Source organism: Centroberyx affinis, unplaced genomic scaffold (genome assembly GCF_046629955.1).
Source record: "Centroberyx affinis isolate AG114_WGS23_722 - 3 ecotype Tasmania unplaced genomic scaffold, CSIRO-AGI_Caff_v1 ptg000511l_1, whole genome shotgun sequence".
In the NCBI taxonomy this organism is placed as follows: Eukaryota; Metazoa; Chordata; class Actinopteri; order Beryciformes; family Berycidae; genus Centroberyx; species Centroberyx affinis.
In genome coordinates this window covers 126,030-151,844 of record NW_027279161.1, presented here as the reverse complement: position 1 = coordinate 151,844, position 25,815 = coordinate 126,030, and the positions used below count along the sequence as shown (strand labels likewise).

At 44.1% G+C, this 25,815-nt stretch overlaps 1 protein-coding gene across 1 annotated transcript in view; it reads right to left on the bottom strand.

Moving 5' to 3' along the window:
• The window catches only part of LOC139642699 (heparan sulfate glucosamine 3-O-sulfotransferase 3A1-like), a 28,184-nt gene extending 3,901 nt beyond the window's left edge, over window positions 1-24,283 (bottom strand). Inside the window, exon 1 of the mRNA XM_071517656.1 lies at window positions 23,395-24,283. Coding sequence (XP_071373757.1) covers window positions 23,395-23,993 — 599 coding nt within the window. The 5' untranslated portion in view covers window positions 23,994-24,283. The remainder of the gene's footprint in view (window positions 1-23,394) is intronic.
• Between the last annotated feature and the right edge of the window lie 1,532 nt (window positions 24,284-25,815).

The window sequence follows — 25,815 nt, the reverse complement described above, 5'->3', positions numbered from 1 at the left end:
GATGTCCTGACATCCGCCCGCAACGCCGACCGCCGCCTGACCTCCGATGCTCTCGGTATCAGTAACCTCTCCTACAGCTGTATGGAGGGGAAGAGGGACAAGGTTCCCTTCCTCTCACATTAGCTCTGCCCCATTGCCTGAGGAGTATGCACTCAGAGCCCAGACTCAGACTGTATGGTGGCGCTCTAAACCAAACCCTGGTCAGACCAAGGCCATGTGTGAAGAGGGTAACAAAGCTGACCTGTCAATAAAGAACATGGAGACAAATTATTGATAAATGGGGGGGTCCTAGACGCTGGCATGCAGGTAGCCTTCCTGAGTGTCTTCCTGTTTATTGACGACATGCTGGTTTGGGAACCACCAGGCTTACCCCCAACTATACGATGCAAAACAGAACACTATTGCTTAATGAAAAAGAAATGAGCTTGTTCTAAAGGAAGCATCCATATTTGATAGCCTGCATCTTGCTTGTTGTGTGGTCTGTGCACTCACAGCGGTGTGGCGTTGCAGGGGCACTCGGGGGGGATTTTCGGGGTCAGTGGTCTACGTGTGTGTGGGGTTATGGTGTGCAACGTGAAGCCATGTTTGGAAGGCATTGAGCAATCTTATATTCAGGTTGATGTAAATTTTATAGTTATTGGAAGAATGGTTTCAGTGTTCCTATGTGGGGTTTAGTCATGTGAAACAGATACCGGCAAGCCCCAACCTCGTTCTTCTGTGAAACTAAAATGTCCAGTTTTTCTAAACATCTGAATCTAAACATGCATAGAGACATATATAGACAAAGAGCTTAAATTCTTCACTATTAATACTGGATGGACCAAGGAACATTTGGGTTTATGTGGACTACGCAAGAGTATTTCTTTCCATTCTACAGCAGCAGCATGCAGTTCTTTCTAATGAAACTTTATTGGCAGCGTAGGTGATGTAACAGATGACAAACCTTCCAAGGGCCTGAGATTTACTGCAGTTCCAGAGCCTCCTTTGATGTCTTCATCGGGCTGTTAAAATACGACTCCCTAAGCACACCGAAGCATGAAACACAGGCAGCAGGATTCACTCACGAAACAATGTACAGACCCAAATCCAAATAAGAAACACGGCACATGAACCTAGGTCTCTTTCATAAAATCAGATTTACTGCTTAGGCCTAAATTTAGGTTCTGCAGAGAAAATGAAAAAGATTGAAGATGACTGGGACATTCATGACACAACAAACAAATAGGCAAGGATTGTGTATGTGACAGAACATGGCACATGCTGTACTTGGAAAGCGTCCTCTCATATGGAACTAACTAGGCGGGGTCGGATGCCAGGACTCATTCGGGCAACTCTATTCCCTGTTAAAACACAAATTCCAAGGCTCACGGTAACGGTGTAGTACATCACTCAATGCGTCCTTTGTACGCTCGTCTATAAAATAACCGCTTCGGAATAAGGGGCCTGATGCATCACTGCTTTCGTTTCCCCACTGCACGCATTTCACTCGCAAATCCACCTCATATACTCAACTCTCCCCTCATATACACGCAGTGACTCACGTCTGCCTGTTACATAAATGCCGAAAAACGTTCTCGTCTAAATGCACCATGAGGTCTTATTCACTGTAAATCGTGTGCATGCGCAATATGACAGTATGAACTGTGAATTAGGGAGAAGTAAAACAAACTAACAAGCGATCAACTCAGAATGGGCCGTTTCCTGGTGTTATCCCGGACCTTTGAGAAAGGGCTTGGATTGGGGCCAATGTCTGTCAATTGACGGGAGCTGTAAAGACATAGAGGCAAGTGGGCATGAGTGCTGTCCACTTCTCCCCCACATGCCTTTGATTCATTTTTCCTCTTCCAGCAGGGAGCCCTGGCAGGCATAAATACACTCCCACAGTGTTCCCCTGCCACTACCACCAGATAATAATCTTGTAATTGGCTCAATATTTTTGCTGTTTGCAGGGGAAGCGAGGGCCAGCGCCGCTCTTGGTGGCTTCGGCTCACCAGACATTTTCCAGGTCAGTGGATGCTAGCGGAGGTCAGAGAGAGAGAGGAGGAGGAAGGGGGGGTGGGGGGAGGGGGGGGTGATTTAGAGTAATGACTGCTGTGTGGTGTGTGTGGTGAAGGGAAAGCCCTCTCCTCTTGGGGCCTGCTTTACTGCTCCGTCCTGCTGCAGCCCTTTACCTGCCCTGCGGCTGCAGGCGCCGGCGGCACTGCTGTACATAATGGCATGCAAGAGGAGACATATGATGTGAGATGTACAACCTCTGCAAATACCTCTGGGGTTCCCGCTGTAGTCGCTAATGAACGACAAAAGGACAGGTGTGCTATAAAATTAAATTTACCTCCCTTTCAATTGATCATACTGTTATTTTTATACAGTGGGGCTGGCAAAAAGCGGTTAGAAGTGCAGTGTGGCAGGCATCATCAGCTGCTCTGGCTGGTGAGAGATCCAGCCATTTATCACTGAGGGATTACAGATGTGAGCTCCCCAGAAGCATGCGCTCCAGTTCAGGATAAGCATCCTCTCTACGACCCTACAGCTTCAGTCCTGTGGGATCAGTCCACCTGATCTTTTTTCCTCCGATGGATTTATAATCCTCGCCCACCTGCACTTTACAGCTCTAAACCCTCCTCTTCCTGGACAGTGAAGTACTCCTCCAACATGGCTACACAGTGTTAACGCCTGTCTAAATTGCATTCTGACCAAACTTGAACTATAGAGCTACCTTCTTCTTGCTTGCCAGGATGGTGGCTCTCCAATACAGTCCTTGAAACTCCATACTCCAAGAAAATTATTTAAAGTTTCCCATACAGTTTTGACTTTGAAAAAGGCTTTGGGTGTCCATTGGGCCTAAAGGGCTGTATTAGAGAGGCAAGCAAGATACAAGTAGCTCTACAGTGAAGCAGCTGACACGAATTTGGTCAGAATCAATCAGTATGATGGAAAAAGATGGGATAATAGGGTCCAGGTCAAAAATGGTCGGAGTTCTACTTTAAGATCAACAGGATGTTGTGTTGTGTACAGCTCCTGATTCTGTGGGAAACATGTTAATGAAACAAAACTTCTTTCTCATGCAACTGGCACTTTGAGGAAACTTAATAATGTCGGGTATGTTCAGGGGAACAGTGGGAGGAATTAGAGTGGTGCATGGGAACTGTAGGGGGTAGGAAGCAATTTTGAGAGGGACACAATTACTAGATAAGAAAGAGTCATCTCTTCTTGGAAAAAACATGGGAGGACAGGGCCTACCGTTTCCCTCAGGGAAATGACAAGGTTTTGATAAAGAATAAGTAGGGCCAGGAAAGGAACCCCGCAGTACACTGGGGACACAGATAACAGAGATTAACAAAGTCACTGCGGATGTAAAACTTTGAAAATGTCAGCTTTTACAAAAACAACTTCATTGTCAGATTGATGATTGTGCATTTTCCAGAAGAAGGATTTGAGTGGGTTTCGTGAACCTTACTGAGCACAACATTCAGCTGACACTCGTAACATGATCTTGCTGAACACAATGGATACTGAAATAATTGAAAATTACAAAAGCTACAAAAGCAAACAGTTGTATTGGGAAAAACAATGACGGAGAGTTATGCAACATGGCAAACGGGGACCAGTGTATCCCCTGGTACAAAACACTCAGCACAAGGCTCACACAGCTATTTGTGTTGTCTAGTCTCCTTTGTGTTAGATCCAGTCACATACAAGCTGCTGAGAGCATTCAGACAAGGACTTCTAACCTCAAACACAAGGGTAGAAAAAACAGCGCTGGCCTCTTGCCACTGCAACATGGAAATCTCTTGATCTCTTGTCTGGCTGCACTCGGAAAATCTCTATTTTTTCATATATACTCAAATATTACAGAACTCATAAATTCTGGCTGGAAAAGAAAAAAAACAAATTATCTGACCTATAAATTGTGTTACTGGGTGAAAATTGATGATAAATGGGGTGCTGGAATAATATTATATCTTACACTGAAGTAAAAACAGAGTGAGGATTTTTATTTCTATTTTTCATCAAATCTTGTGCAAATAAATCTCCCTGCTGGACACTTTCCTTGCCAGTGAGCATTGGCTGTTTTTTTTTCTTTCCATATAACAACCGCTATGCGATTTAGTAAAAAATTTATAGAGTTAGCTTTGCAGTATGTTCTTATAAATTTATCAGCAGTGTTTTAAGCGGAGCCCTTTTTTTTCCTGGTGCTGAGTGTGAGTCCCCAGTTTATTGCATAAGGGGAAAAATAAGCTTTATCTTTGTGGCAACTTGCTTGTGAATTATTCACCCTCCCTAACTGTGGCGGAAGAGTGACTGAGGGAGGCGAAGAGGCTACGGGCTACAGTCCAACCATCTGAGAACTCAAAACCTTTTAGACGCAGACTAACGGTCCACTCACTTACAGCTCCAGACTGCATATTATCAGAGAGGGGAGCGGGGTGGTGGAGTGAAGAGTGGATTGGGTGAAATGGGAGAGAGAGTGATGAGTGAGACAGGGAGAGAGGGAGGGAGAGAAAGTGAAAGGGAGAGAAGAAAGAGACACACAGACAGAAAATGAGCCTAATGTACAGTCCAACCCAACTGAGATCTTGGACCATCCTCGTCTCATTTCCAGTCAAATGAAAGCATTTTTCTTTTTTTTTTTTGCATTTATCGATTTATGCTCCAGTCCTATCAAACCATGACTCCTTAAGACCTAAACGACAAACATAACCCCAATGGGAGCACGTGTCTAATGTCAGCACATGGGATCCGGGTGTGCATTCTGTGAGCAGGTTCTCAGACACAGTACACACATTACTTTTTCATATTTCTCTGACCCACTTGTTCAGAGTTACATGGAGTTTCAGACAGAGCCTTGTGGAGATGCCACTTCAATGGGATCGGCTTTGGCAACAGCTCGCTGCTATTTTTCTTTCTGCCAAGTCAGTTTTTTAGGGTCTCAACGGCTTGCGGCAGATAAGACACCTAAAACTTGGGTTTTAATACTCGAGCTCATTTTCAAGGTATTGTGTTTCTTGAATGTCAGCTTATATAGCTGGCTTCATTAGGAAAATTCAAGTGGCCTTTCAATAGCCGTCTTTATCCAGGCTCTGTAGTTTCTGGTATTGAAATAATCTGGGAAAAAAAAAATTCACAGAGAACCAATTGCCTCAAACGAAACCATTTCAATGAGTATTTAAATTCCACATTTAAGCGTGATTTGAAAAAAAAAAAAAAAAGCTCTGTGTCAAAAGCATGAGAGCATAATTAAATGTGAATTTGTTCAGAGCCAAATGGAAGGCTTTGAGGGGACTGCTCTGCGATAATTACCCATGACAAAAGGCTAGGGCTTTTGTCTTTGGGACCATTACCATGGTGATTTTCAAGCTGCTGAAACATTCAATATAAACATTTCAGTCTTTGCTGAATATACCACATAAACTGTCACTGAAAAGATATCCGGTTTGAGCCAAATTTCTGCCGGCGCAGATCCCGTCTGTGTGCCGCTGCTGATGTTGGGAGAAGAAGCAATTGAAGTATTACAGCTCAGAAAAAGACATAAAAGCTTGTGATTTATAAATATTAGGGCTAAAGTCTGATAAGAGATTACCCGTCTCTAACTCAAGCCCAGTTTCACATCCTTACTGTGAATTTCTAAGAACGTAGCCACAAAATGATGGGCTGGCAAAAAGACAATCCCATCCCCCCCTTCTCTCTCTGTAGATTGTGAGGCACACTGGCACCAGCATTCCTGAGCATTTCTCTAGCTCAGAGATGGTTATTGATTTCACTAGCAAACACTTGTCCCATTTGACATTTTCCTCCTCTCATTGGTGTGAAAACGCCCAAATAAGTTCAGCCTCTTGATTATGGCCGTGCATGTTTTCGCTCTTGAAGATTTTCACTGCTTTTGGGCTGTTTAGTAAAGAAACAGCTCCATACATGACGGTCTGTATGCTGCACCCCTCCGTTGCTTTGTCGGAGAGACTGAGGCTGCAGCCCAGCCGCTGCCGTGTTCGTCAGCCCTCCCTTCAGCACTCCCTCTATGATCTAATAAGTATTCCAGTAGAGGGCTTATTAAACACAGTCTTGTAAAATCAGAGATGATGGTTTCATTACAGTTATCAGTGCGGGGAAACGTGAGCGGACTCGAGAAGATGTCTCATATACGCAAAAGGAGCATACGGTCATTAAACTCTCACGGATGTGCTTAAATGATACTGTTTGCTCACCAGGTTACAGTGGTGTGCTCAAAACGGCAGGCTCCGTTTAAGGGGAACAAAATTATGGCTGCGGCTACAAAAAAAGGCATCTACTGTAGATACAACAACACAGTATTAATCATACGGCAGCACGCATATCTGTTATCATATTAAGTTTAAACCAGTATCATTATTTTTGTCAATGTAGCATATCCTTATCAAACGCTGCTCCATTACCCTATCCTGGTGTAAACACCCAGAGACGGTTGGGGCAATGATGAATTGCAGCTTGTTTCAAACTCTGGCATACCTACAATCAACAATGCTTAGCTACTTTTAATCCTGAGTAGTTTCAGTTTTCGCCTGCATCTGTTTTCCATTGTAGGAGGGACATAGCAGTAGGGCTCGCTATGGCTTGTGTTTCGCCATCACAGTCGGCTAACATCCAGTGGGGAGCTCCTGTAAAAATGAATGAATTAGTGTCACGGTTGCCTAGGGAGGGCCGTGTAAGAAGGTTTCACTGCCGTCTCCAATTTACATTAACAAGAGGTGAGGAGAGTGAGACTAGATTCATCTCTAGAAAAGAAAATCATCTATTGGCATTTATCAGCTGCTATGAAGATGACAGCATACGCAATATTTGGTCTTATGTCTAGATTCAATGCAAGGAGATGAGAGACGGAGCGAGGGCGGGCTGGGTGTGGCGGTGGCATGATTGTATGTGTGTGGCTGCTGCAAGGTTATAAATTAGAGCATGTTTTTCACAGCACTTTGTAGCCACACAATGCATTGTAAAAAGCTTTTGGAAATGATGTTATGTGCATCCTCAAAGCCATAAATCAGTAAATTAAAACATCTACAGACTCAACAATCTTCAAGCCACTGCCGCAGGGTAGCTGATTTAATATTCAGCAATATTTCCCTCCTATAACCACAGCAAAGGTATGCATGTCAGTGTAGATCATTTACAGTGGAGTAATTGTACTCCAAATCGTACTGTACCACAAACACACACACAACTAAAGTAAGTACTTGACAGGTTGAAAGCCCAAGTTAGTCTTGTTGGCTTACTTCTGAGAGCTCTGACTGCAAACCGCCTGGGATTTTCTAAAATAGAACAACTTCTGAAAAGGACCCATTGTTCTGTTCAAAGGCTAACATCGAGAAGCCAAAATTAGTCAGGTAGTATCTTAGCCAACAGAGGTGGAGTAGAGGAGCTGCCAGACCTTCTCCCTGGGAATTCAGGAGATCATTGTAGTTTGCTCTCGGTCAGTGTGGAGCACCTCACGGCAGGGAATTGGTGTCGGTTTCATACTAAATTGCATTACAATTTTTGAATTGTTCTCTTTCTTTCAGGACCCGGCAACGGAACGCAAGAGGCAGTAAAACATCATTTCCATATGAAATATGATAGTTGTAATGTAATGAAAGGAAAATATTTGACAGTTAACTTTAAACATGGTATTGGAATGGGAGCACATGAAGTCTAACAAGAGATTCTAACATTACCTAGCTGAACAAAAGTTAAGATAGCAGACAGCGCAGCACATATACCCATAACCCACAAGCTCAGGTTTCTGTTTAGACTGAGTGAGAGGGGGAAAAAAAGAAAGGAAGATAGAAAGTGTGAGATATTGGGAGTGGGGAAGGAGGAGAAGGCTGGGGATAAGAGTCAAGCATCAGGCAGACAGCAGTAGTGGGGGTGTAAAAGTGATTACACTGTCTCCATGCTCTCTCCTCTGTCTACCTCCCCCTCCTTCCCGCCCGCCCTCCTATTCCACTCATCTCACTCCCTTCCTCTCTCTCTATTTCACTTTCTTCCCCTCCTTCTCAACCCTTTCTCACATTTCTCTCTCTCTTCTTCTGCGTCCCTCCATCCTTCGCCGCCTCTCTCTTTCTTCCTCACTCCCTCTTCCTATTTCGTTTTCTCTCTCTCTCTCCCCCTCCCTGCCTCTCTCTCCTCCTAGGCTCAGAATACAAAGCGCCTGGCAACATCACATCGTTTTCCTCATCTTTGTGCCAAGCCACGGCGAGCACACCAGCAACCCCTCACCCTTCGTGCCGTCCTGCCGCCACAGGAGAAGCGGAGAGGGGCAGAGATTAGCATGTATAAAAGCTCCCTCTTATCGCTCCTTTCGACATAAACTCATTACATACAGGCTTGCAGAATCTCTCTGGGTTTTTTTCCTAGATTGTCGTGCCAGAGAGAAACAGACAGAAGCAGATGAAGATTCTGCTCCTTTACTCGCATCCAGAGGCTTTAAATATTTGATAGGATTTTTTATTTTTTTTGCTTCTCTTTAAACATTGGGCAGAATAAATAACGAGCTTGGTAATAACAAGTTACCAAAATGATTTATGCTCACCAGGGATGAGAATAAATGCAGCGTAGGGAAGGCAGGCAGGGAGGAGTCGGGGTTAACGACATGGTCGAATGCGCGATTTCCATTTTGCGTCCCTTGCATTATCCATTAAATAAATAGCCCGGGGAAAATGGAACTTTGCGCAGCTCGTTTCTGTCGAGGCAGCAGTGCCGCGCATAACGAACAGGTGATTTCGAGGTGTGTGAGGTCGCCACGCTATCAGCACCAGTTGCACGAGCTCACGCTGCCTGCGAGCGGTTCCGGGTGAGGTGGGGCGGGACGGGGAACAGGTTGTCGCTGAAAGAAAAGGTGAAAAATGAGGCGTCGAACGAGCCCGCTGTAGAGTGTCACAGTGGGTAAAACAGACACAGAATGGCTAAAGCGGAGCCGGCGGTTGCCCGGGGCTGAGCTCTGACCCAGAATTCAAAAGACCCCCAGTGAGAAACAAGGAGGCCCCGTTGCGGCCGAGCTAAACTGACCGTGCCACAGGAAAACACCTCCTCTTCCTCCCTAGGCTGCAGAGTATAGGTAACCCCATCTGGGGAGCTGGGAACTATTGAGGGTGCAAGATAATGTGAAGTGTAACCGAGAGCTGCAGCGTCTGAGGAGCCGCTGACAACGTGCTAATGTTTTAGCTTGTCAGCTCTCTGTGAGAAAAGACGGATGGTTTTAGAAATAGAACGTAATTACAGGGCAGAACCTCATTGTCGGGGTTAGGACAATGCGTATAGTGTAGCACGGGCTTTCTTTTTTCTTCCTGCTAAAAACGGCGCTCTGCTGAAACTGGAAAGTGAGTTGGAGCACAGAGGCAAAACTGACACAAACCACCAACGCAAATGATGTGCCTCTGCAAAATAATTCAAAACATCAGTTGGTCAGCTTTGGCTCTTTCACTGTATTCAAGCAATCTGCTGTGTTTTGATAATATGGTGAGCGACAGGAAAGATGGGAGAGAGAAAATGATCTATGGCAAAGGTCATAAGCCTGATACGCAGCTCTGCCCGCTGCTAGGACATCCAAATTAGTTGGCCATTGTGAAAAACAACTGAGGCCTTGTTTTAATCTTTTACCCCCAGCATTCAAAGGGTTAACCCTTGCAGCAGAGCCAAATGACTGATTGAAAGGCTCTATTACATGAACGGCTATAGATTAACAGTTATCTGCATGAGGGATGTTGCACTTCATTCTTTTACGAGCAGGTCTGCGGTGTATTTATGTATGGCATTACGGAGGCACGGCCCTTGCAGCTGTTTGCCCATATCAGTCCAATAACGAATGTCCTAATTCTCCCCAGCCAGCGCCATAACCAGATCTCATGCGAGCAGGTGATTACACGTAGGCAGCTTCCCAGCACGTTGCCACGGAGATGGTAAATGAGGTGTTCAAGGGGGAGGGGACAGAGGCTTGATGATTCATGTTATCAATCAGAGGGTTATTTTTCAATATTTCACGTTGATGTAATCGTCCTAAAAACACATTAACATTGAGGGAGTGCTCCGGAGAGAGATAATGGCTGAATATTTGCGCTGTTATTGAGTCAAACTCTGCCAGGCTTGAATGACGGATGTGCCTTACATACAGACAGAGGCCATGGCATGAATAAATATGGGCCATCCAAATCACAATTAGAAAATAAATAAATAGAGTGTAAAGACAATCATGAGGATGGGCTGGGTGTACACGATCATTCAAGAGAATACATTTACTGAGAAAAGAAGCAAACCAGAACGAAACGCATATTAACACCATTCATATTCATGACAATTGAATGGAAACTATTATGAACCACTTTCAATCACATTTGCATTTACATTACAGTCCTGTAACGCAATTGTAAACCTATAGAATAAATGGAGGTGAGGTAAAAGTAAAATCTGTAGCAAGCAACTCAGATTGGGCCACGGAGTTGAATGCATGACTATATGAGGGTGTTTGCTTTGTGTGTGTGTGTGTGTGTGTGTGTTTATGTGTGTTATGTGTTTGTGTGCATATAAACTGTAGTGTTTGAGTTATGGGTCAGTGTGTTGTGCAGGTATTTTGTTTTTCTTTTCTGTGCGTGTGCGTCTGCATGTGCATGCATGTACATTCACCTAGAGACTCAAAAGAGCTCTTATAAAGGGCCATTTCACTATAATGTGCATCCAAGAGTTCATCAGGGAGAGCTAGAAACGAGCAGTGGCACTCCATGCCAGAAGTGAAAGCTTTGTGGGCGAGGGAAATCCCTCCTGCTGGATTTACGCCTTGCCAGAGCCGACCCTGTTAAAAGCCAGTTGGATACAAGAAAGAGAAAAGAAACATAAGAGCAAAAACAGGGCAGTGAAAGAGATTATTCACTGGTGCTGCTAGGCTGAGTGGAAAATAATATGATGTAATGAATGGTATGTCAGAAACAGACCTGCCCACTACAGCCACCGAGTTTGTGTGTGTGTGTGTGTGTGTGTGTGTGTGTGTGTGTGAACGGATATATGTGCATTCCAATGTATGTGTATGTGGGTTCTCCATTAGCTCTCACAGGGAAAGGAAAGCACAGAAGCATCACTGGGGACCACTACAGCTGGGGCGATACTGGGGCGACCCCCTGACAATATGAGCCTAATTACACACAGTTGTCTCAGCAGGCACACAAATCAATGCTTCTGGTGAATCCTAAACAAAACAAAATCAATACAATTGCGTCTCAATGACCATAATGAGAATCTGGCTGAGGGCAAGTATTTTAAATCAGAAACCAATTGGTTCATTCCAATGAGTTACAGCTCACTAAGGTGTGAAACAGACATTTTCTGACTGTCTTAGTATATAATTCAAGCACGGGGCAGTTGTTTTCCTCCAAGTAATAAGACGCAATAACATTTTCAAAACACTCAATGATGAAGGAAACTACTCTTGTCGAAGCGGAATAACAACACTTGTGAAATCAGCTTCATGACAAACGACAGAAAATGTTAATTTAAAAAAAAACATGATTAAAACTGATTCCATAGCTTATCACAAAATAATTGGATTTGACTTTTTCTTACTGTAAGCAAATGTTTCCCCTGCTAACAAAGAAATTGGGGGGGGGGGATCTCCAGCCTCGGCCAAGTTATTCTCTGGTTTTTATTTAGTTACCCACTGTTCACTCCACTCAGGTTTCAATGTGAAACAGCATACTAGGACATTTTCATGCTTTCTGCTTGGCAAGCCGTGAGCTTTTCAAGAGAGATTTACCATTCCTCTCTTCAGATGTTCAGATTCCCCCTGGAAAGGTGTGCATTACATTCACTGTCAGAGGGAAATACTTACCAGGGAGATAACTAGACAGACTAATAATTAAAATCATTTTCTCTTTAATTTGTATTGGTGATAGAAAGTGGTTATTAATGACACTTATGGGCGCTCAGGCTGACAAGAGTCAATGTGAAGAACAGCGTGACTCCAAATACGGAGGAACAACATGCAAAACAAGGGGGGCCCCGAACTCTCATTTGTGTTAATAAAACTTCTCTAAATTGTTTGTGTAATGAAATTATGGTTGTCAGGGAGGCCTGGGGGACATCAATTAAGCAGATAAGCAAATGAAAATAAATCACTTTTTATCCAACGCGCGGCTGCCCGCCCGTGTGTCCGGTAAACACAGGAAAAACAGGAAGCGACTTCGTTCAAGGATTCGAGGCTCCATAAATCCCAGTGACAGCAGTCGGACTCTGGGAAACGGTGGGAGGACAGCAAACGCTAATTCCTCATCAGAGCTAAATTGGGAAGGCTTAATAAACTCAGAATTCCATCAGCAAGTGATAAAGCTACAATGAAAAGCAAATTTTGGACAATACTGATCTAATGTGGTGTTTCTTGATTTAGGTGGGTCCCTGCATGACAAAACTATAATACTTAATATGTGCCACAGGCTGGAAAACTTAAAAAATCCCCTGATGTAATGGGGATTTTTCAGTGAATTAACATATTACGTTATATTCCTCAGCGCGGTCATACAGGTTCCCATACTGGAGGCAAAGGGGGGCTCCATTTGACATATTGGGCTCCAATATGTACACTGGGTAGGGGATTGTGGGCTGTGCGAGGGGCTGCATGGGGGAGCCACAATGAGGCGCGGCAGCTCTGTTAATGGATGTGATCACAGCTTCCTGGTGAATAATGCAGCCCTGCTAATTGGTTGGATTAATAATTGATGGGGGCGTGTTTCGAGGAGGCGGCGGTGGGAGCTACAGTGGGTGAAGAACACACAGCCATCTTGTTAGAGAAGACTTTTGAGTGCTGTATCTTGTAGATCCGTCTGGTCTGATGCTCGGTTCTAAATAGCCAGCTTCCCCCTCCTGTTGATCATAATGGATAAAGCTTTAGAGGACGACGTCTCTGTGTGAGATGAGGATGTCAGGATAAACAATTGCCCTGACAACATAATGATATAATAAGCCCCGGCCCCACCACATGTTTGACGGTTAAAATGACTTGGGCTCATGTCAAGTCCCACAGGCTCGACACTGTTGTTACACCCTTAGTCCAAACTGACCTTAGCCGACCCACAGCTAGCCAGCTGCATAAATAAAAACGCAGCAATAACGCAGAAATGAAACAAAAAGGTATTGATGTCACAGAATCAATTTTCAGAAATACTTGGCGTCCGTTCCAGAGCTCGGCGATCCAGCTCGAACTCAGTGACAGGAACTAATGCTGTGCTTGTTCAGGGCAGGACAGGAAGCCAGTTGATAAGAAGAAATAGGTGTGGCAAAAGAATGAGACACAGGAGGGTAAGAAAAATAGATTTTACTGCAAACTTGATTTATCCACTGTTCTCAAGGTGTCCAGTTTCCAGAGGATGCATAAAACCAACCCATAAAAAGCCCTGTCTTCCTGTCTCTTCGGGTCAACACCTCCAAACCACTGTTGTACCCTTCCACAAAACAATAGGATCAATATCTCAGGGTGTGTTCAAAGGATTTCTGACAATCCAAAGGCATCTGTTTACAGGATGCAAGAGGCACAGGACACAAAAGAACACAAAACAATGACTCTAATTTTCAACAAGCATCTGTTCCCATCAATGAACCCAATAAAGACGACACCTGCAAGCCACACTGGTGCTTTGTGCCTTGCTAAGTGTCCACTTGTTTCACACATAGCTACACGATTCTGTTGGGAGGATGAGTCTACCAGGAAGACCCGCATATCAGCTTTTCCTGCATCCATAACTTCCTTAATATGTTCCATCTCTCTGCAGAATCGCATCGGTCCAAGCTGAGGAAATCGGTTCTCTGCTCCTCTCATTAACATGCAAATCCTCATCTTTAGGAGAAGAATGGATAATGGTGAACGGAGACCTTTTGTGCAACTCCAGAGCACCGAGGATGTTCCTTCCTACTTCCATCAGCAGGACATGCTCCTATGACAGCAATCTCCCTCCTGTCTAATGTACAGTCGGAGCTAGTTACATTAGCAATTACTAGTGTTCAGGTTAAGATTAATTGAATTACTGGGTGGCTTCCCTGCACTCCGCTGTGGGCATATCAATCACGGCCTGAGCGCTACACACACCCTTTATCACCCTCTTCCATCTTTATGCAAAAAGACGCAGGCTGTGCTGTTGCACTCCATCTATCAATAAACGGGTACGGGGTGGCAAACTCATTTTCTAACACATTCCTCTCTTTAATCATGCCGCATGGCACTTGGGGGAGTTAGTAAAAGCTGTATGCCATCTTTCCTCCAAACGAGTAAAATGATAGAGAGAATGAAAAAAGGCAGAGCAGCTGGGATTGCAATGCCTCTTGTTTGTCTTTATGAATGAGAAATAGAGGGTAAACGTTCGCTTTGTAACAGTCCGTGGAATATGTGTGTCGCACTTTCACTGATAATGTGTCAAAAAAAAAATCCTCTTATAGAACACTGTGAATGGTTCTTTTGTGCTATGCAACGTTTCAATTTTGGAATACAATAGATTTTATGTAAAGCATTTGTTTGAACAGCTGGATTTCCACTTGAGGAACCAGGTAGCTTTCAATGCGGCACATGTAATGGATCTGCGGTGCTTCTGTTGGAATAAAATAGTTCTCAAGCCAGATTAGACGGCATTCTGTCCTTCTCTCCTCGTTCACCAGCTCCATTATTAGCCTTCTTAAAAACTGTGCAGGATTTCTGGTCCGAGGCAAGAGCACTGCCAAACCCTAATCTTCAGCATGTTTTATTTCACTCACCACCACCATGCAACTCTTTGTTCATCATCTTGCAGGAGTATACAGAATACATTGGAAGTAAAAAAGGAACCATGAGTGTTGAAAGCTCGAAAAGAACATCTGAAGGAAATAATGTGTTGGCCTCTCTGCCAGCCATGCCAGAAAAATGCCAATCCCACATTTCAGATGGACTCCAAAGCCACACACACACTTACGGCTCAAACTTAGCTACAGTATAATTCTCTGTTCTGCATGGCGACAGAGGTTGGGCAGTCAAATCGAGGTTGTGTCTGAGGTGCCGTCTGCCCATCTCCACTAGTCCTGGCACGGCCTCTGCCCATGCCTGGAGGGCAGACTCTGCCAAAGCGGCTGGCACTGGCCATGCCCCGGTGGAGCGAGGGAGAAAAAGGATGTTTGGTGCCATCCTATCACCACACAGGCAGCTGCAGATAACACACATGGCAAGTGTGTCAGAGTCCAGGCCTTTGAGCACAGAGGCAGAAGGACACCAAAGGGAAACAATTTCATGTTTGGCCAGCAGGACCTAAAAAAGGCCCTTGAAAAGAGCTAAAGACTTTCCTGCAGAGTGAATGGAAGTGAAGAGCTGGAAAGATGAACCTCCAACTTACTTCAGTAGTAAATACTTAATGTTTTTTAATTTTACAATGACTTGAAATACAGGACGGAGATGTGTGCCAGAAAAAGAATTGAATATGTGGCAAACCCATTTTAGAGAAAACATTACAGTCGAAACGGAAAACAGAGGACCCAGGAGGAGAGGGCTTCCTTCTTTTTATTGGTTCCCAGGCTTTCCAAAGCTCTGGTTCTGCCTCCCTTTCTCTCTGTCTGTCTGTCTGTGTCTTTTTCTCTCTGGTGGAAAATGTGGAGGGCTCCCTGTCCTGTGATAAAGCTGTTGCCTGCGAGATGGGAAAGAGAGATCCATCATGCTGAGGCGTGGGTTATTCTGCCAATCCGCACCATTGAGGGCTATAACACGTACACGCTCCATCCATGCATCATTTACCATGCCTTTCTGTGCCCAAATAACATGGTTTTGGCTTCACATTTCTAAAATCCTAAAGCTTTCTGGCAAAACCTCTGAAAGTCTTGATATGCATGAATTTTGGGGGTTGTTTCGTGGTTTGTTTAGTCCGCTTCCACTATGGGAGCTGAAGCGGTCTTGTCTAAAGCCGTCTCGTGCACACGACTCTGCAGTGCCAGATGATAGGGTTACAGTTTTTCTTTGTTTGTGGAAGGATAACACTTAACTTCCATCAACCTTGGTCTGCCAAGAACAAAAAACAACTCAAACACAGAGGAGAGAAAATATAGTACAGGGTGGAAATGGCAAACATGGTTCATTTTTTTCATTTTCATTTCAGTCAAACTGGTTGGATACAATGTGAAGTGCCTGAAGGTAGCAGTGCTGTGATGTTAGAAAACATTACATGGCAAGTTTCCATGGAGCTCAAGGAAAATAAACATCACTGACATTCATGGCCATTGCCTGAAAACCACTAAATCAGTAAAGGTCTTCCGGAGGTATATTGCCTCGAAATAGAACATTGTGTTGTAGACTAAAAGGTAATACCTTGAAAAGGTCAAACATCTCAACTTAAGACATTATCAAAGTGATTCCCATAAATCTTAGCTCTACTGTGAAATGTGTTTTTGTACAGTTAATATGAAGGATACCCACATTAGGTGAGTGATCTAAAGTGTTCCTTTTGAAATATGAATCCCTGAATAAATGCTTCATAATGTAACGACTAACACCTCGTAAAAAAAAAAAAAGACTAACAGCTGTTGAGCTGAATGGGCTTGAGATAAGACGGGGTCAAACAGGTTGCTGAGTAGTGTACACAGAAACCCAAAAGTGAATAAACAACAGAATCCTATACACAAGTGTAACCCAACCCCAATGTTACAGTACCATCTGTTGGCATTGTGAACTCTGAGGGTGGCACATTCTGCTGCAGCCCTCTGAGTGGCCCTTACTGACCTGACCGTGATCAATCACCCTCTCTTTCTGCACATGCTCATCAAAGCTCCTGGGGTTCCTGATCCCTGGGGCCTGAGCTATTTGTCCGAAAGTTACCAATTACCCCCCCTCCATCTCCAGGAAGACAACAATCAGCTCTTATTTTAGGTGTGTCAGGTGAAAACATCAGGTGTGAGTGTCTGGTGGGGATCCAGGTGGTGTCTGCAGAACACCCTGCACCTGCTGCCTGTCCTCACCCACCCATTGGGGGGCAGATTCCCAGGATGCCAGAGGGCAGCTGCTGACAGGCAGAACTTTGGACGGTCCCCCTGCTTCTATCTAGCTCCCCTGTATGGGGCCTCCTAGGGTCAGCTGCTGAGGGTGTGCAAAGATGTTGGTGGGGGTGGCGGAGGTCAAGGAGTCGAGGAGGGGTGGGGGGGGGGTCGGGTACTACAGGCATTGGCGGGCTGCATTCCTTCAGCAGGAGGTGAGGGAGCCTCTTGTGTCCCTGTTTTACAATTATACCCCATGATAATCACTTTCACAACCCAAAGGCAGCTCGGAGCTCATGCTCAGGAGGTCTCTGGGGATCACGTTACCTCCCCTGTATGTGTGCCCTCCAGATCCTCAACCGCAGCCCCCACCCCTCCACCCCTCGCCACCCCACCCACCTTCCACAAACCTGCAACACGTTGGCTGATCTGGTTGTGCCCTTGATCCAAATCCACAAAGCCTGAAATATAAGGCTACTCCCTGCCTACCTTCTGTTAAGGGTGTTTCATTACTGCTCAGTATTGTTTCCAATGCACCATCAAAATTGGATAAATCAAACAAGGGACCAATTAGGGAAAGTGTGTTAAGTCTGCATTAAAAATTTCTGCTGTGCTTTGGAGAAATGCACAAACAAATGGTTCCTTTCGAAGCCTCTATACAGAGACCATGGAGATAGTGACATTCTCAAGTGAGCATTTGTACACACACAAGCACACACACACACACACACACACACACACACACACAAACGCGCCCGTCTTTGCTGTCCAAGACAACAGCAAAGTCCAACACAACAGCAAAATATTCCCTGATGTTCTTCTGGTTTCTGCTTGATATTGCTATATAAATGCAAGAAGGCAAGTGGGGCTTTTTGGTGTTTGTATATGGAGCGGTGCGAAGGGAGTGGGTGGTGAGGATTGAACTATTTTCAACTCAATCGCTCTATTTAAAACTCAGAGGAACATGTCTTAACTGTCCAGGCTAGAGATCCAAGGGCAGCAGCAAGCGCCAAAAGTACACTGAAGGTGCTTTCAGCTCGCACACAAAGACACACACACACACACACACACACACACACACACACAAAAACACACACACACACACACAGGGGTCTCATTGTTAGATCATGGCCTCATGTTCCAGCTGGTGTGTGGCTTTTGCATGACAACCTGCTTCAGGCACTCAGTAAACATATAGACACCCATGATAGTAAGGGGTTAGAGCACCAGTCTCTTGAGATAATCTATCTGCTTCACAGTGGTTTACATTAGGTAATGTGAACGGTCATGATAGACTGTGATAGAGCTCATGCATATAACAGCGTTTTAGACCAATTTTCTATGTGTTTGTGAATGAAAGTTATAAGGCTTCAGGGTTTAGAGGTGCAGAAGACTGGTTGCTTTCAAACGACTGTAACTACTACTTGTATTTACCCAATTATATAATTCCTCATTGCTCAAACGCACAGAACTAAAAAGGTCTGCAGTATTTTCTTCATTATTAAAATCCAACCTCCAACCTCTCCCATTTAGAGTGATGTCAGCCTTTCCACCGGTCCTCCAAACCACTGCACAGTCAGAATGACAAGTGACATGTCAGACAGCAACAAACAAGGCCAGAGTTTAAACTCTGCCACCCATTTAATTGACACCTACTGTAAACACAGCCAAGATAGGAACAACTTGGAAGAGGGTCTCACTGCAAATGCTGGGAATTCAACGGCTTTTCACCAGCAGCACATGACAAATATATGCAAGTATATTTTCTTTGAACAATTTTTCAAAAATGGAGTCATGTCAACAAACCCATTTGGTTAGACTAATGTAGGAAAGAATGCTAATCACAAAAGAGAGAAAATTGGCATTCATGGAATTTAAACATGGATGAGGCATGTAATATTATTCCACACGTTTTACATCTGGATCTTGTATGGCATTTGAGTTACAGGAAAAAAAACTCATAGTTTGATTTGTTCTCCGCATATCCACATCTGAAGGTCTCTCACCACAGGCCACTGTGCGATCCAGAGGCATAGATCAGGCAGCAGAACAGTCCTGCTTTCTATACGAGTCCCCACTGGGTCACTGCTTTTATTATTAAGACCACTTTTTACTGCCATTACAGAACTTCCTTTCAAATAAAGCCAATTTCATGAACAGGGAAACCCCTAATTTAATACAATTATTCAATTTTTCTTATTGAGCATACCCTTTTCATTTGCTTTTTCATGGTTTCAAGTATTACATACCTTAGGAAATACGTTAAAAAAACAGCCGTAGCAAGTGGACACACTTTTGCAAAATACTGTGCTTCCCAGATAAGCATAGCCTCAAATAAAGGCACAATAACAAATTCAAACTTTGATCAACTCTACACAAAGGACTTGCTGACACATAAGCTGCAATGCACCCATTTATATCCTGGGTATTAGTTTGTTTTACAGAGTCTTGTTATGTGTTAGGCCTGTCTGAGCTGAGGCGACGGGATGAGCATATGTGCGTGTGTGTGTGTGTGTGTGTGTGTAGGGTTAGGGTTAGGGTTAGGCCGCCTGTATGTGGATGTTTGTGTATGTATATCTATATATGTATGTGTGTGGTGGAGGAGGTAGCACAGTGCCCCAGGCTTTTAGAGGTCGCGTATGTTTTTATGAAGGGTAATTAACCCATTAGGGGATCTGGTGAGGCCTAATCTAACCAGTCTGCCGACATCAAACAGGGACTCCCCCCCTGGTCTAGACAGGTGAACGTGGGGCGAGGAGAAACCCTAGTAGGCCACAAACATAATACCGACTACTCTTAGCAGGGACCTCTCTCTTACTTCACAGTGTTTGTGCTTGACCTCCTTGTTCACTCTGAGTGCTCATTTCCACAACAAAAGCCTGACAGGTTGTGTGTGATTATCTGGCTACACCATAGAGAAATGTGTAGTGTAATGTAACACTGACTGACTGAACAATTGGACCTGGTGTTGGTTTCCTGTTTAACAATAGGCCTGAAATCACCGGGAGTACATGACTGACTGGCACATATAAAATATGCCTCTGGACAAAAGCGCATGAAAACAGAGTAAGACATTTTATTCAGCAAAGCTAAAAATATGAGTGTTTTTGTTTGAAGCGCATTAGCAAAACCTCAAGTTGATTACATTTCACTTTGGTCAGAGTAAGGTCAACATGCTGGATACACTGGCTGGGAACACCCAGAAAGCTACACGCAAACCTTGAAAAAAATGAAATAAAGTGGTTACCAAGATCTGAATAAATGAGGATGGATGAGGCAGAGCTCTACACAACTGTTGGCAGTAGTTGGAAGCCTAGAAATTAGACAGGAACACACACCAACATTGAAAGCTGATGAAAAACAAAACCGCAAAAAAGCAAAAAAGTTGGTCACACCCTGCATCCAGTGCAAAAATGTAATTTATTAAGAAAGTTAAAAGCTATCAATGTTTCGACATGGTAACTTTTAACCTTCTCAATAAATTACATATTTTTGCATCATAGCTGTGGGTGTGCAACTGACTTTTAGGCAGTTGATGGAAATTCCCATAACAACCCAGACAAGTATAATTCTGGGAAAGCTGTACGCAGGCTGGAGATGCTGCCACGTCACATTAAACGCTCTGAGGTGCTAAAGTATGTTCCACACATTCCCATAGGGACCGGCCCGAGTGATTCATGCTGAGGACACATATCAGCCTTTACAATAAACAAAGAGCCCGAGTCCCCTAAGATGGCCTCTACGTTTTAAGTATTCACAGTTGCTAATGAAAAGAATCACATAATTCCAGCAAATTGGACACGGTGATTAGTCACAGAAAATCTGGCCTTGTTTCATACAACCACCAACAGAGTTTGTTTTTGTTTTTTTTGCCAAAACAGGTTGAAATTAGTCAGCCATTATACAGAAAATGTACGAAAGTAAGATAATTTGGGTATTCGACATGTATTGTAATAGTGTGGAGATTCTTCTTAGTTTGGGGTTTTTTCTGTTGCTTAGCCATTGGCACAATTCTTTCATATTGTCATGTGTGTCGAAAAACCTCATAACCTTTAAACCTGAAACCAGCTGGACGGTACATTGGCGGTTTGACTAGGGGACAGCGACGTTCAGCGACGCAATAGGACTTATTTCCTGCTTTCGACGGGACACTTAGACCAACAAAAACACTTCCTTGACCCCGAGCAAACAAGTTTAAATGAATGTGACTCTATCAAAAGCTTCCACACACACACAAAGGCTATCAACAGGAACCCTCTCAGACGTTGTCGAAGGGAGCTGACAAGAGTGTTCCACCACAGAACAGATGCACTCCTGCAGAGCGGGCTGCGCTGTTGTAACAGTTATTTATTCCTCTTTTCAATTCAAGGGTCCTTCTGTTTTAAATGGACAGCATTAAGGGTAACCGGCACTAGGGTCTGTCCTCGGAGGCACGGTCCAAATTCCAGAGAATCTTGGCAACTCTTCGGGATAGATGGGACCCTCATGGATATAAAACCCCACAATGGATGAATAGGTAAACAGAAGGGTGTGAAAGAGTGATGGCGAAAAGAGAATGTTCACTCTCAGAGAGGCACAAAGAGGGAGGTGTGTGAGTGGGAGATGGGAGAGAGCCGGGGTGTTTGGTGTTGGGGGGGGGGGGGAGTTGTCGCGGGTGAGAGTAAAAGTTTTGTCTCCAGGCTTTTAGAGGGTGCTGTGTGTAGTGTTAACTCAATCAAAAGGTGAATTATACCTCCTGAGACACTCAGGTAACCTTTCATTATAGCCCTAATCCTTCTTAATAACAGAGCTGCAATGTCGGCAATGCCCCATTAGACAGAGAACCACTGAGAGGGAGAGCCATTATTCCCTATAGGCCTGTGGAAATGTGAACACACACACACACACATACAAACACACACTCGCTCACCCACACTCTGACAGACGAAATCAATCACAAATCCGACTTGAGCAAGGAGAATGCACGATATAAAAGGTTAACTCCTCCTTGAGGAGATGAAGACACTGAGGGAGAATAAATGTATGTTTTTGTGGGATAAGAGTTTCACCAAAGTATCTTTTGTCAGGCAGGTTTGACCTGGATTGTGTGGGAGCAAATTCAGTTTAAATTCAGTTTGCAAGACTGTAAACTTGTTTTTTCCTATCTTAAATGTCTATAAAACATGTTTTGAAGAAGTAAAAAGTAAGAAAGGAGGCCTACTACCAATACAATTTTATATACTAAATTAAGATTTCAGTGTAATTTTAATTTAATAGATATATTTACGCTAAAATTACTTAGATGTCCTAAAACCTCTCACAATTATCATGTGACAAAATATCCTATCAAACTTGTTTCAATACTTTTTTTTTAGTTTTAGTACTTTTTTTAGTAAGTTATAGTGAACATTGTTTGTTTCATTATTTAGATTAGAAGCTCTAATAACTCTTAATTAAATGTATATAATTAGCGATTAGTGATGAGTTGCAGTGGGGTAGTTATGTGTCAAACGTTGCAAATTCTAATAAGGATTTAATAAATGAGTGGGTAACTTTAGAAAGTTCGGTTAATTAATGGCTTTAGTTGGAAAATGAAATAAATCAAATGATTAACAAGAGCAAAAATATAATAATTCGGAACCCTTGATAAAACAAAAAAGTTTTTGGAAAATGAATGTCTACCGCATATTATGGACAAGTAATTATCATAGGCCAATATCACTGTACTTACAGTGAAATAAACACAATTAGTCAAAAATGTGAGAAGACAATTTTTGAAACTTTTTTGTAGGGCGTAAGTAGGCGTGGTATTAGGGAGGAATCAACCTCGAGGAAAATGTAATTGCAGCGTATTTTAAATGATGGCTCTACAGGCTGGCCTATTTAATTTGGGTTACAGATCACGGAAACGTTTGATTTATCTTTGTCTTATTCCACAAGTAGCCTAACCAAGGTGGAAACCAAGCTTCCAGAGAGGCACTGAACATGGAACAGCTAAAGTAGTTTCAACTTAATAGCAGACAAACTAAAGTCCTGCAACAAAATAAACAACCCGATAACATCTAATGAAAGTAGGCCTAATGGAGCGTAATAAATCAACAGGCTGTCCACATTGCCTATTCAGATAGCAGGCACAACTACTCCTATAGACCCACATAATCTTAAATAAATATTTTGAAGTAGCCCAATCATCATTATCATTGATGTAGTGGAAATAAAAAGTTGGATATCCAATCAAAACAAATCAATTAGATTTTCAGAGGAACATTAATTTAATAATTTTCCTTGAAAATCTTCATAGAACTTACTTCATTTTGATACTATTTATTGTGACTATGAATTTTATAGTATAATTTATGTCGGTCTAAAAAGGTGAGTGAACTCTATTCCGCAAAAAGGTGAGTAAACTGAGTTTCGGCGGGCTTACCCTCCATACATAATTTACTTAATATTCACCTGTACCACTCCAGTCCATTCTCATAGTTGCGGTCGAAGAAGTGCGGCTCCGCTCCCACGGCTCTGATGTCGGGATGAACCCGGAGAAACTCCAGCAGAGCCCGGGTCCCTCCTTTCTTCACTCCGATGATGAGCGCCTGGGGCAGCTTCTTGGTCCCCTCCCCTAGTGGACTGAGTTTACCTGCGAACCTCGGCGACACTCTCCTCGCGGGAACTACATCCAGAGGCGGCAGGAGGAGAGACTCCTCCGGCAGCCCGCTGTCCAGCTCCCGGGGTCCGTCCAAACCCTGACCCGCGTCCTCATCTCCGGTGACCCGCGAGAAGCGCGTGGCGGCACCGTAGCTCATCCCGTCCGACCCGGCGGTCCACTGGTACACTAGTCTTTTCCTCCTCGGCGACCTCAAGTCGTGCAGGTCGGCGGCGAAAAACCCCACAACTCGGCTGGAGGCTTTCACCGGGGAGGGCATGGTGGTGCTGCAGCGGTCGGTGAGGCAGTGCAGGAGGAAGAGAGAGGTGAGGAGGGAGCACAGCATGACCGCCGGTTTCCTAAAGATGCCTCGGGACGGGGGGTCCAATTTACAGAAGCGGCTAAAAGCCATACCGGTCCCTGGGTGGTCGGTTCGGGAGCCACAGCCATGCTAGGCACTCATTGTTGAGTCTACTTGCCATGAAGAAATCGAGGACTGAGTCTGTATATCCACGGTGGGCTGTGGATAACACCTCGCTGTCTCCTTCAAAATAACAAATGAGGTACCTGCTGCTTACAGGTATGGAAGTGAAAAGCCCCCCTCTCCCAAAACAGTCAAGCTAGTAAAATGTTAGGTGACTTTAGACGCGTATAGTTAAGCTAAGGACATCAATGCACAACCAGTTTGAACACTCAGGTGAAACTGTCTATCCTCGCACTGTGTGAGATGCTGCCACGAGCCCTGATGTACCAGCCGCACGTGTGTAGAGTTGTAAACTTGTGTCGGATGTCAGATTGGGTGACGGGCACCTCGGTGGCCAATGAGAAGAAGATAGAGAGCGACAGAGACGCGGTAGGAGCCAATGAAATTGCGGGTGGGCGGGAACACAAACACATCCCGTCTTGGCCTGTACTGGGGAAATTAGAGGGACTCCTAATCACATGTACCATCTGAAGTAATGATAAACCTGCAGTCTGTGCAAGTGCAAGGAGTAAGTTTAGGATGCAGCCCTTGACCCCACCCTCCCTCTACACACACACACACACACACACACACACACACAGAGAGAGAGAGAGAGACAAACACCTACAAACACACACACGATAAAACACACATGCTAAAACACACACACAAACACACACACATACAGGGGTAATTTTAGAAATAAACTGTGTACTTGTTTAGTGTATCATCCCCGAATGTTTCCATTTTCCCAACATGTTTTGATATGCCGAAATTATTCCTCACATCTTCAAAACACACAAGGGACCATTTCTCCACCGCTGAGCTCTTCCTCGCAGCAGCCGCATATGTAAACTGCGGCTTGGTCAGGCCACCAAGGAAGACGGCCTCCGCTGTGAACCCTCTCTCTCCCTTTTTTTATGATACATAGAAGAAACAAAAAAAGTGAAATAATGATAACGGGGCACATTATTTCTTTACAAGTGAACAAGAACAGAACCAAATGTTTCACATCTGCTCTTGCCTTTTGGGTATTAGCATGAGAATGTCCGGGCAGTGCTTCAATGCTGCACAGCTCACTGCTTGAGAAAGAGGATGGAGACCTCAAACACCGGGCTGTATTGCCTGTGCCAGATGTCCCCCGTGTTGTGGAGACAATACAGGGGGGCGCCCCGCATTTAACAAATCACACCCCTTGTCTTTTCTCTATCTGCCTGACACAGGAGAGATGCTCAGCCCCCCCCAACGCCACCCAGCATTCCCTCACATGGGGTCAAATGGCTTCACATCCTCTCTATCTGACTCATGACGGAGGAATACTGATCGTTTTTTAAACTCTCCAATATGACAAGTTAAAATGATGACTTTTCAAACTGTTTCTGCCACACGTTTGCTATTTTTGGTCACGACGAATGCAAATATGTTTCGGACAATCTTACAGCGCACTCAGCTGAGTTTTGATTAATGTAATAGACCTGGTTCGCTCAGTGGCGTCTGAGTAGCATTAGGGACCGTGTGATCTAAATCTGGGGCGTGCCTTGTGCAATGCAGCCATTTTTGGGAGGGTTCAATGTTTGTGCAGGGACACATACTTCCTTCAAACAAAAAAACAGCATTTAGTGTGTAATTACACACCCAGACTTTGGTGCTTTTAGAAAAATGTGCAAGCAGTCTAGAAGGCATGTAAAAACGAAATACGGCTTTCATCTTCACCGTTTATCCAAATTACTGCACTATGGTTACATTGACGCAGCCTTTTTGGAATCTTGGA